The 13,729-nt window shown below is 33.1% G+C and overlaps 1 protein-coding gene across 1 annotated transcript in view; it reads left to right on the top strand.

Annotated features, from left to right (window-relative positions):
* Positions 1 to 13,729, top strand: part of LOC118748146 (E3 ubiquitin-protein ligase hyd) — a gene marked incomplete in the record, with an annotated part of 830,802 nt that overhangs the window by 173,089 nt on the left and 643,984 nt on the right. The window contains 1 exon segment of the mRNA XM_036482478.1: positions 479 to 666. Within this exon segment, the coding sequence (XP_036338371.1) occupies positions 479 to 666 (188 nt within the window).

Here is a 13,729-nt window from a genome sequence, read left to right as displayed (position 1 = left end):
CTGCCTATCGTGACTCGGCACAAAAATTTAAAATATTGGTTCCGTACATCATGCGGACTGCGCCCCTCATGCGGATGGGCGGGAATGGAGGGTAAAAACCGTTGGGATATTATTATTATTTATTTTTTAGATTTTTTGTTTGAGTATGCAGTTTAATAGCCCATTAAAATCTAGGGTAATAATGTGCAAGTCTTAAGTTGCTAAAGAATAGCGTCAATTTTTAATAAATTTTTTCTGAATTCATGAAGTTTTTTTTCCCATACAAAAAAAAAATTTCGAATTTATTTTATATGGGAAAAATTTTTAATGCTAGACTTTTATGGAAAAATAATAAACATTAAATAAACAAAAGCCAAATAGCCGAAATTGAGCAAAATGTTGCTGGCTTAATAAGCTGATCACAAGCGTATGTATAACATCTCGTGGTATATGCTAAATAAGCTGGTGTATAATATTTTTTATTTTATTTTAATTAAAGACTTGAAAAAAAAGGACACATCAAGCTCTCCAATTTGGATATCGGAGGAACTGCAACCATGGACTAACCAAAATGGCATAACTAAATTCAAAAAGATAGCAGCATTGTATTCTGAATTCATTGCACTTTCGGAAAGCGGAGATCTATACCAGTGGAAATGGTCAGAAATGGAGCCTTACAAATCCGAGGTAATTTTAAATTAAAAAACTTTAGTGACATTAAAAAATACTTATCTACGTTCATATAGCTAATTTAATGATGATGTCCAGAATCGTAGTGATAAATACTGCAGTCGTAACCTGGTGGTAGGAATAGAAATTAGATTTAATATACAGGTCCTTTTCCAGTATATCATGTACGAAACAATTTCTGCCGAAAAGTCTATTTAGGGAAAGTTGATAACGGTTTGCGAGTCAAAGTGTTCTCCCATTTTGCTCGTTGTTTTGGGAAAAAGGCAAAGAAACCATGTGATCCTTACATTCTAATAATACGACGGGAAATATTTTTGTGAAATATTTTAAACCTCTGGTCCTTTTTTACAGAAAAGGGCAAAATAAATACGCTTACCGCGGGTTAAAATGTTCCACAAAACTATATAGTAGACAAATATATTTGTGGTACATTTTAACCCTAAATGCACATATGTATATACGCTAGACCGTTTGTAAAAAAAAAATTTGTTTTGCCGGGCGGAAAAAGATGTCCTTTGGTCTAAAAATAAGCTGTGAAAAATTTTATTCGAATATAATAACTCTAATGACTTAGAAAACCATATGTATTCAGGGCAAAAGTGTTTAACAAAATAGTTGAAAATCCCGAATTTTATAGTCATTTGCTGTATAAAATAACTCACAGAATCTGAATACGCGGTCAAAAATAAAAAAGTAGAATAGGTTTTAAGAATTTGCGAAATTTTCTTTTTTTCAAGTTGAGAAAAAAGCATTTTAAATTTTTTCCAAAAATATCCGGTTCCGATTCTCACATCGCAAAAAGCTCTCCACCAGATTAAAGGTCTTTGAAGTCCCTTTGATTGCAATCAAATTACCAGTTTAAGAGTTATCTGCAAATTTATGGGTGAAATCGGACACAATTTTAAGTCACATCGTTATTCTACTGTGAATTACACCTAAAAGCTGCAAACTTTTTGCATTTTTATGCTATATTAAAGCTTTTTTAATTTCAAAGTATATAGATCCAAATCTTTTGCTAATCGCTTTGAAAATAGAAAAGTTTTAGCAAATTTAGTAAATGATATTGGATTGAAGCAACATATCGATACTGTAAAATCAATTAAAATATAATTTCCATTGGCCTGATTATGCATATCGTAATTAGAAAAACAAAAGTTTTGTTTTATTAAACAATAGTTTGTAACAATTGTTACGAATTATTTTCCCTAGCTGACAAAAAAGTTAAAATAAAATTTTGCACGGCCTATTTTTAGACCAAAATACATCTTTTTCCGGCCGGCGCACAGTGTAAGATTTTACCCATCTAGCTGCTTTTAATTCTGTAATTCGAAAACTATTGAAGATAGATTTTTACAAAAAATTGGTAATTTATAGTTACTGTCACGCCACCCTATTATATAACTGCAATTTTAAAAAATGCAAAAACTGAAATATTTAACTAACTACAAAGGCTAAAATGCCCAAAATTTATATTTAGAATTTCCCTATAACAAGGAATTATAAACTGACAGAAATGGGTTTAAAAATAAATATATATATTTTTTTAATTATGGGCGTGGAAAATATCGATAAAAAAGTCAAGTTGGGTCAACAAAATCCTGTTATAAGTTCAATATTTCTTGCTCTATTTACAAAAATGGGATACCATTGGAAATGTAATGAATCAGGCTTTCTCTATTCAACGCAAAAATAAAGAATTTGTCTCGGTCGAGATAAAATGCAAATGAATTACTCGAAGAAAATGAAATTCCCAGTAGGCCAGAAAAAAATAAAATTTCATCAAAACCTGCACTTTCCAGCGGCTAAAATTGTGTTGTTTAAAGTCTTAGAGGAGTGGCAAATAAACTGAGATACAAACTTTATCGAATAGTGGCGGATAACGAGTTTTCGGGTCTAATAAAAATAATAATTTGTTAAAAATAAGTCTAAGTCAACATCGTTTTACTTTAACATGAAATACTCAGTCCTAGTTTACTAAATTCCCAAAAACGTATATTCATTGAAAAGACCATACCTAAAAAAATAAGACCAAAATGATATTTTAGCAATTGTTGCATAAATCACATAACACCGACAAATTAAACATTGAGATTCCGTTTCAAATATACAAGTTTAAATATTATTGCGCTCAGTAATTTTCCAAATCAAACCCCGTCCCGCCATACACTTTGATTTAAATTTTTTAGTTGTTATTGTTTCGTCTTTATCAGGCATTTCTAAAAACATTCTTGACGTTGTTTTGAAATTCGGCGACATAAAATAATGTAATTAATCTTTTCTAGAATATGGAAATGATACACTGTGCGGCGAACTGTATATTTAAAAAAAAAAAAAGTTGAAACAACGGACGGTCTAATTAATGTACACCTGCGTTCAACTATTTAGCACTGAAATTCAAAATATATTGTTTGCATTTATGTTTATGTATTTGTTTTTTATAATTTTTATTTAAAATATAATTCAATCTATATCAGAAACCACACAAATGAAAGTTTCAAAGGTTGCACAAAGAAACAAAAGCTAAACTTCAATTTCTAAATTTTTAATCAGAATAATCAGAATTCCAGTTTTAAGTCGCTAAAAGTTACAATTGATTTTTTAGATCTTTTTGCTTGTGTAGGGTTTTGCGGATATTTTTCATATAAAAATAGATTTTGATATTGCGTTATATGGAAGAAAATGCGCAACACCTTCCACGATGAAAATTCTAAAAAACCAAATGTAATTTTTAGCGACTTGAAACTTGCACTTCATTTGACTACACTGTACACCCAAAAAATTCAATCAGTGATCGATGTTTAGCTCAAATGCGTTATGTATCCATCTAATTTGTTCGCGCAGCATTTCGCCACTAACGTCGCACAAAGCAGGGGCCTGTAACACAAGCGCTACAAGTCCTACAAGTGTTATAAATTAGACAAGTGCAGATACTTTGTAACACAAAGCAACTTTTAGGTACAAGTGCCGTACTTGTAATTGCAGAACTTTTTGTACAATTGTAGTCTATTTCCGTAACACAACTAACACACTTGTACAGTTGTGTTTCGGATTTTTCTACAACTGTAAAAAATTTTCTACCTATCTCCAACGCTGACAAGATTCAGTTTAGTGAAGTATTTTGCCATTAGCATACCATTTTTCTCTCGATATGTGAGAGACTGAATACTTTCTTCCTGGGAGACGCAAAATTTTTGGAAAGGTTCAGAATGAATCGAGAATAGTGTAAAACTGTGCTTGAAGATTTAGGCCCAGTAATCATGAATAAAACAATTCGATGCTACGGTTTCATAGAATTTCTTTATTTTCTTTAACTTTTTGTAAATAATGAAACTTTTTTGAACATTATTTGTTTTGCAGCCATATTTAAGTAATAACATATGTTTTATTTTTCACGGCAAGTGCTATACGTCCGCCGAAAACAAATGCTCGTAATAGAGCTCTTGTTAATAGGGACACCAATTTCGATACGATACTACATCGATATTTTTTACATTCGATACCGATACTTTTTAATCGATAGTTTTCAAATGATATTTTTTGGAATCGAGTACCAGAACCCTGTATCGAATCGAATCGCAAAGCCGCATTGTAAAGTTAATGTATCTGACGTCACGTTACAAGACATTACGCTACTAAAATCTCCATTGAAACTTTTTTGTTAATATTGTTTTTAAATTAATTTTTTGCAAATATAATTTACCTTTTTTGTCGAATATATTTTTTATTTTGACTTAAGCGCACCCTAGCAGTTCCATTTATTGCAAATCTATGTCATACTGTGACTTACCGCTGGAAAAGCCCTTATGTCTACACTTTGGAATTGATATGTAAAGCAGTATGGTTATATTTTGGGCTTTACAGAATCCAATATTCAGATACAATTTTTGAATTTGATATTGATGGGTCGATTATGGATAGCAATGCAACCACGAATCGGTTACCAGCTGGCAACACAACTGTAACGAAAATTTGTATTACGAATGGCAACTATCGTCAGTTGCTTTAGAGTTATCGTTAATCGAAATTTGACAGTTCGACAACCAGCAAGCGGCTGTAAACAAGCTGTGCGAGTAAAATTAAATTATTAAAATAAAGAGTTTTAAAGAAAATACAGCAATAAAGCTAACTTCATCACAATTAATTGTTTAAGAGGAAGAGAAGTGCATGAACTCGGCCTAATCAGGCGATATGTAAAGGATAATTCCAATCTTCTAGAGCTACCGCGTGCACTGTAAGCAAAAGTAAATGCTTTCAAGTTTTTTTTTATTATAGTTTTGTGTTCATTTCCAAAGCATATTGAGGACTTCCAAAAGAAGCTGTAGTATAATTGGTTAATAAACAGCTGAACCACTTCGTTCAACTTCAATACCTCTGCTCATAAAAGCTTGCGCTGCTCTTCGATTTTTCGCAGAAGGAAGTGCCACAGCAATGACTTCAATTTGGAAAACTTGGTGTGTCGGTACTTTTAAAAGAGGTGCTTCTGTCGCCTGTATACACACTTTGTAGCACTGCAGTTGTCAGTTGAAAGTTGCCAGTTGCCATCTGTAATATCGTTGTGGCAACTAGCAACGCAACTAAAGTTCGATTGCTATCGATAATCGACCCATGATATTGGGAATATCGGGTCTTTTTATCCCGATAATAATGGGTACCCGATATTTTATAGCGATACTACAGATTACTATTTCGGTACTTTCGGTCCGCTATCGTGTCCCTACTTGTTAATCATTAGTCGAATAGCAAAAGTTGTTTGAAAAAATGATAGACTTCACTTAATCGACCAACCGTTTCTTTTCGACTTTTTCAACTAACCGCTCACAAAAAACTAGTTGAAAATCCGTTCATTTCGATTTATCGACTAGTTGTTTTGTTTGAGTAAAAGTTTTTTTTTGTATAAACCCAACCGCGCTAATACAAATAATTTTATGGTGAAAAACTGTCACTATTCGAATAATTTCGTTTCGTCGATTTTCAGACTACTCGATAGTGAGCGGTTTGACGAAAATGAACGGTTACTCGAATGCGAGCAGTTAATTGAATAATTGCTATTCGACTATCAACCGACAAAAAAAGTTGCTAATCGACTAGTCGACTAAGCGAGTAGCCGTATAGTCGTTTTTTAAAAAGAGCTCTAGCTTGTAAATAACTAAATCAAGCCTATTCAAAATTTGTATATTAAAGTGCAAATCGAAATGCTTCTACAAATGCGTGTAGAAACTACATTTACAAGTGTAGCATATATTTCGCTGATAGGTACAAGTGCACAAAATAATATTGTGTTACAAAAAATTATAGAACTTGTAGCTACAAGCGAATCACTAATAACTTGTAGACTTGTTACAATTGTAAACTTTATGTTACAGGCCCCAGATCGCACTTGAACTTCGGCCAGTAAACATAAGCGATGAAGCAGATGACGAGGTTGAGTGTTTGGTTATTTATCCGTGAAAATCAAACGAAAAAAGCATAAACGAAGAAAGGGTACGAGTGAATTATTTTTAAATAGAAAAAAAAAACAATATTATTATTCTGTAGATGACAAGGGCAGACGCCCATTGTTAGGTAGAATTCCTTTCTCCGCTTTAAGCGAAAACAGGCATATACATTCGCACATACATATGACCGATTATTTGACTGGCTACGTTACATTCGTACACATTTTTTCTAAAATATGAATCAATTGTCCACTAAATAACACAAAACTAACTGGGCTTTTTAGGTGATATAATCAGGCACGGGCAAATCTATGGATCTGTAAAAGAAAGGTTTTAATACATTCTTGGGTTTCAAAGTTATAGGCAATCGAATGTGCACTGGCTACGTTACACTATTTGGAAGTTTAATGATGGGTTGTGTCAGAAAGTTTGACATTCTGCGAAACGGGTAAGCGAATATTGCTAGCTTTTCAGTATGTGATCTACAATGAATGCAGGTGGTCATCTGCTTACCCAATTGTTGTAAATTTAAGGTTTTTGACAATTTTGGCTCATAAAATTTGGGCACTTGCCACGTTACACGTACGGTTCGCTTGGGCAAGGTTTAACCAAAAAAGCCTTTTTCATTAATTTTTTCTTCGCATTCTTATTATGTCATCATAAACAACTGTTTGAGCTACAATTGGGATCCTCTATTGCATGATTAAAAAATAAAACTCATCGCAAATAATATTTATTTAACTTTACTACAAAACCACTTATGTTTAATATGTCAAAATATGCAAAATCTCATCTAAAGTACCACGTGGTGTGTTTTCTTCTTAAACCTTTCTGAATAATTACTTTTTTCCAATGCTATCCAAGACAATTTCAAATCACATACGGTGGTTTCCACAACTTTGTTAATCTTAGATAAAACAAGTAAGGAAGTCTAAGTTCGGGCGGAGCCAACCATTAAATACCCGGCGCAAGTATTAAATATATGTTGTTCACCTTTCCGAAAGCTACCGCTAGATGGTAAGCCGGGGTGTATCAATTTTGAGTAAATTAGCCTCCTTAAATTTCGAAATATTGAAGTTTCAAGCATTTCTGAAATTTTCCGTTATATGAAAAGCGGCCTAAATTTTAGTCCGATTTCAATAATTTTCAACGTTTTGCTTCTATGTGGCAAGTACAATAACCACACCAAGTTTGGTACAAATTGGTAGAACGGTTACCGAGATACATATATGTGATCATAAGAGGGCGGTACCACGCCCATTTTTCAAAATTTTATCATAAACGTATTTCTTGGTAAAGAATTGTTGCAAGCATCAATTTTGAATAACTTAGCTTTAATATTTACTGATTTATCGAAGTTTTCGTATTTCTCTAAATTACCGTTATATGGCATGTAGGCGAGGTTATTGTCCGATTTTAAAAATTTTCAGCCATTTCGTATGTTATACCGAGGCCAACAACTGCGTCAAGTTTGGAAGAAATTGGTGGAGTGGTTACCAAGATATACACATGTAACTATAAGTGGGCGTGGCTACGCCCATTTTCCAAAAAATTTATAATATTATTTTCCATCTAAAATTTATTGTAAATATCAATTTTGAGTGAATAATCTTCAGTAGTTACTAAAATATCGCAGATTTCGTATTTCTGAAAATTACCGTTATATAGGAAGTAGGCGTGGTTATTGCGCGACTATCCCTCCTACGCCAGAAAGAAGTGCACGTACCAAGTTCCGTTAAGATATCTAAACTTTACTCGAGTTATCGTGTGCACAGACGGACGGACAGACGGACGCACGAACAGACAGTCACCGCAACAAAGTTATAATACCCTTGTGCACAAGTGCGCTCGGGTATAAAAATGTTAATGCATTTATCGCTTTTATAGAAAAGTTGTAACATAAACAATTTAAAAAAAAAATGAATAGCATACATAAAACACTTTTTTTTTACTTGAAATAAAGAACTCTTAAGCTGAGATCCCACGATTGCCGCAAATGGACCAATCTGGAACAATTTTTATTGTGCTGTATTGGAGCACAATAAAAAAATTTTCCCAATGAAATTCTGTACAGTCACACGGTTGCCTCTTTTTATACAATTCTCATTGCCGTAAGTTGGCGAAAAGCAATATAGTGGCAATAATTGCCCCAAACTTATCACACGATTGTTCGAGCATGTTGCAATTGTGACCATAAAGTGTTGCGCTGACCTCTAAATTCTGTTTTTTTCTCTTTTGTGTAAAAATGGCGTATTCTTAATAAAAAAAAATAAATCAATTGCATCTGCTTTGTATATTGCGGGCTCATTTTGTGCAAATTTGTTGTTGTTTGAAGCAAAGAAGCAAAAACTTGTGCCCAACGAAAACTCACGCATTTATTTAGAAGTTTGATTGTATAGTTTTTTTATTTTTCGACGATAACTGCAACGTGCTATGTGGAGTTCAAGTTGCAACAGTTTTCTTTTTAATTTTGTTACGTAGAGGTTTTTTTATTCATTACAAGTAAAATTGGTACAAAAGAGTTATGTTTGTTTAAATGAAAGCTGCGAATTTACATAATTTATGTTTGGAATTAAATTTTATAATTATATGTACAGCTCGCAACAAAAGATAGCACCTTAACATTTTGATCAGTCTTGACTTTTTTCTTCTGTTGTTTAATGCTAATTTTTTCCTATAAAACCATAGCTCATTGTCTAGTAAAAACCACATAAGTCCAAATTCCAAACTTTATACAAAAATTATAAACATTTCTTAAAATTTTGATCACAATTCAATTAGGGCTGTGCGATTAATTGATTATTCAAAATTTTAATTAATCATAATGTAAATAACTCAATTATTCGATTAATTGGAAATTATGATTACTCAAAAGTTCAGTTACTCGAGTAATCAAGATTTTGATTAACCAAAAACAAAAATATTTGAGTAATTTGCTTTATGATTAATCAACATTATGAATAAAATGAGTAATCAACATTTCAAAGTACTCTTTACATACATACCTGTGTTCATATGGAAAAGTAGCTTATGTCGAAAGGTTGGCTTTAGTATAATGCGGCATTCCCTTTATTCTTTAAACGACAAGGAATTTTTTGATGAGACTTAATAAGAATATTGACTTGCTAGTATCGGAAGTACTTCTTGCACGTTTATTTGCCAAAAGTTCTTCAACGGCTCAGCGCCAGTGAGTCATTCGCAATCGTATGCTGCGAATGCCGATTTATACTAAAGCCAGCCTTTCGACATAAGCTACTTTTCCATACGAACACAGATACATATAAAGCAGTTGAAGTTCCTTGCTACTTTGAAAAAAACGTTTCTGTTTTCAAAAATTAAAATTAAATACATACATACATACATACATATTTTTTTCATATACAGAATATAAAAAAGAAAATAAGCATTTTCCAAAGCAAACTCTTTTAACGAGCAAAATTAATTTTTTTGAGTAATCATATTTCAAGTAACTCGATTAATCATCGTTTTGAGTAATCAAAATCTCGATTACTCGAGTAATTGAATAACTGAATAACTGATTAACCAACTTGCTCGAGTAATCGAATAATCGCACAGCCCTAAATTCAATGGTTTTTAATTTGGAAAAAATTTAGTTTTGCAGTTTACAAAGTAATTTACAGAGAAGAAAGTGCATAATACCGTCAGCTAAAAAAATTATAAAAAATCAACAGGATCTTTTAGCAACTTCAAACCTCCACCTTATTGTACTAAATTTTAATGAGCTACAAAATTAAATAACCATTTTTTTTCTAGAAATCCAAATTATAAACCGTGGGATTGTGTTCAAAAGTTTAAGAAATTTTTATAATTTTTGTATAAAGCTTGCAATTTATGCAGTTTTTGTTAGAGAATGAGCTATACTTTTATACGAAAATAATGAAGATTAAATAAGTAGAAGAAAAATAGTCAAGACTGGTCAAAATGTTGAGGTTCTACTGCTTTGTCGTGGGCTGTATTGAACTTTTATTAAGTTTTTTTTTTTTTAATAAATTTATACTGTCATGGCAGTCCGCCATTTGGTGACATAAAATACCTTTCGTATTCTTCTCGTATGAGTTTTGCTTGTGATGGTATATATCGCAGCAAAGATTCCGTTATCGGACTTCAAGAAAAATTATAATTTCACTACAAATTAAATTAAAAGTTATGTTGCTTCCGAAAACAAGGATATTAATTTCAGTGATTTTTGGACACATAAGGAAGCAAAAAAGTAAATTATTAATAAACAGCCTAAATATTGATGTGTATTGTTCACTTCAATTGCCGCACAAGAATACAATAAATATTGCCGCAATTTTGAAATTTTCATTGCCCCATGATTGCCAATCGAGCTATCACACGATTGCCGCACACGGGCCGTATTTGATTGGGCACAGTAAGCATAATATCGGCCTCTATTGCCGCATGAGTCAATGTATTGTGAAATCACACGATTGGGGCATAAAATGACGCAATAATTGGTGTATTGCGGCAATCGTGGGATCCCAGCTTTAGTTGTGCCCGGTCGACCGACAACTAAGAGTTCCTGAAGATGACCTCAGATTGAGGTCGAAATATCGATATTAAAAATTAAAGAACTAAAACCTGTGTTTTATATATTCTCTGGGCCTCGAGCTTATAAAATAAAAATTACATCAGTTTGCAATTTAAAGGCAGATAAACAAAAACAATCAAAATAAATAGACTTATAAGCTCTTCCGGCGGGCGCTGTGGTGTAGTGGTAAGCATTGCGCTCTTACACTCCGCAGGGCCTGGGTTCAATCCCTAGTCAAAGCATTATCGCAAAAATATAGAAACAATTTTTTTTTCTTAACAGCGGTCGCCCCTCTGCAGGCAGTGACAAACCTCCGAGTGTATTTCTGCCATTAAACACAACTTCTCATAAAAATACAATCGCCGTTCGGAGTCGGCGTAAAACTGTCGGTCCCTCCCCTTTGTGTGACAACATCAGAGCGCAAGTTACATATATTAACAGCTACACAAAAACACCTGACGGTGCAATTGATAAGTATGAAGAATTCTTGAAGCAAATTAATAAAGTTGAAACATAAAACCATTTCCGGCATATTGCAAAAGTTGTACACAAAAAGAGAAATTGAAAATCAAAAAGACACCAAATTTCCGAGAATTAGTAAATTGGGGAACATATTGATTAGCAAGCAGTTTTATTTAGTTCACATGGAACAAATTGATTAGCAAGCAGTTTTATTAAATTCATATGCCAAAAGTAATTAGTAAGTAAATATTGTAACTAGAATCTAAACTTCATTTTAAATTGAATAAATAATTTAATTCAGTCTGATTCGAGAGCCCAAACCCACTCGTTGTCTTTTGGTTAATCGCGTAAAACTATTTTTTAAAAACGCCCGGACGCACGGAAATTACTTGAATGGCGCAGTCGGTAGTATCCTTGTAAGTAAACTGAAATAAAGTAAATATCGTGAACAAGGATCCAGTGATTCGAACCGCGTTCGGAAAAAAAATCGTTTAAAATATCCTGTACAAATAATTCCCAATTTAATCCTGCGAATCTGTAGCCAACGATAAGACGTTGACCAGACCCTCCAGGATATAACAAGAATAATTAATATAAATCATAAATTGACTGTTTTGAAAAAAAAATTAAAGTAAATACCACAAAAAGTGCAGTGAACGCTATTCAATGAATAAGCAGAAGCCACAAAAACGTGCAGTAAACGCCTTATAGTTAAAACAGTCCAGGATACATAAGAACAACATAAAGTGCAGTGGTTTCCACCGAATATAGAACGGAAATCACCACTTACAGAAAACGTTCAAAGTGCTATGCAAGTGAACACAAAGTAAATAAAGTGTTACACCAAAGCATTTAAATTCAACAGCACGATTTCTTCAAAGAGACAACAAATCTTCGACCAAAGGAGAATGGCTAACGAACAGATTCAAATACCCGCCGTAGACTTAGTGGAGGAGCTGGCAAGAAGAGAACAGCAGCTAGAACAAATGCGGCAAGCCTATCTAGAACGAAGGAGCAGAACGGAGGACAACAACAGCAGCAGACATAGTCTTATGAAAACTGTGAACAGTTTACCAATTTTCACAGGAACGGGGGAAATAACGGTTAACTCATTATTCAGCAGCATAGAATACTTATTATCCACAATAAATAATAATGAACTACAGAAGGAGGTGGTTAGATCAATTTTCTACAGGACTATCCAAGGACAGGCGAAAAACGTAATAATAAACATCCCACAGCCGGACAATTGGCAGCTAATTAAGGAGACTTTAAAATTACAGTACCGACCAGACGTCGAGCCTCACCACTTATATCGAAAGGTAGCCAACCTAAAGGTAAGCTCAGTTAATGAATTAATGATAGAAGTGCAAAATATTTAATATAAAGCGGACGAACTGACAGTTTACTATAGGGGTGACCACTACATCGACTTAAGCAATATGAACAGTTTACTAGTAAATGCAATAAAAGAGATGACACAAGGAGTATTACTAGACAAGATTTATGACGAAGGAAACTTGAACAATGTAATAAAAATAATGACGAGTAGAAGATTTGAGGATAGTTGCATTAGACCAGAGTATAGGAAGTTTAAAACAAAGGGGGACAATTCGACAGATAAATGGAATAATAAGTATCCCGATAGAGGTCAGAAATACAACAAAAATTTTGATAAGAATCAAAGCACAGGACCAGGTGCAAATAATCAAGGTAATCAAAATGATGCTAGATATAATGTGTCAGGGCAATATAAGCAGAATTTTAGGGGAAGATATAATAACAATAATAGACAGATGAATTCAGGTAATTTTCAACGACAACAAACGACTGGAAACCCTAAACAGAACTCCGGTCAATACCGTCAGAATCAACCTAGACAAAACCAAGTCGAACCAATGGAAATTGATAACGTAGAAACTTACCAAGACAGATCTCGAATCGCAGGACACCCTAGCAGCAGTAGCAGCCAAAATCGCTTGCAATCGCCTAGGCAAAGCAATAGAGAATCTGAAGAATATAAAGAAGTAAATAACGCAATTTTTTTTTATAAGGAAGCCTCGGACGGGTTACCGAGAATAGAAATAACTATTGACGAAAAAAAGTACATTGGTTTAGTGGATACAGGGGCGAACTTAAGTTTAGTAGACGCTGAACTAAATGATTTTAGGAAAATATCCCTTAAAGATGAAATAGTAATCAGCACAGTAACAAGTAAGGAGAAAAGTACTCATGAAGTGCATACTAGAGCACCAAAGGAATTTAATTTACCTGATAATGCGTATATAAAATGGAAATCAACACCACTATGAGGTAGAAAATACAATTTTATAATAGGTATTGACTTATTAAACCATTTGAACACCATGATAAATCTGGTGGATGGAAAAATAACTTTACGTGAAAAAGAAACAAAATTTGTAAATAACCCTTTTAATTTTAAAGAAATTTGTGCGTTGGAAGCGACAAAAGATAAAATTAAAGGAATACGGTTAGAGCATTTAAATACAGAAGAGTATAAAGAAGTAGCCAAACTACTAAAAACATTTGAAAAACTATTATTTAAAGAGGGTGAAAAGTTAACGAGCACCACAGAAATTCAACATGA

This window comes from Rhagoletis pomonella, unplaced genomic scaffold (genome assembly GCF_013731165.1).
Source record: "Rhagoletis pomonella isolate Grant_MI unplaced genomic scaffold, Rhpom_1.0 Rhpom_scaffold_00001, whole genome shotgun sequence".
Taxonomy (NCBI): domain Eukaryota; kingdom Metazoa; phylum Arthropoda; class Insecta; order Diptera; family Tephritidae; genus Rhagoletis; species Rhagoletis pomonella.
Note: the sequence above shows the minus strand (reverse complement) of the source record. Positions and strands in the feature narration are given on the sequence as shown.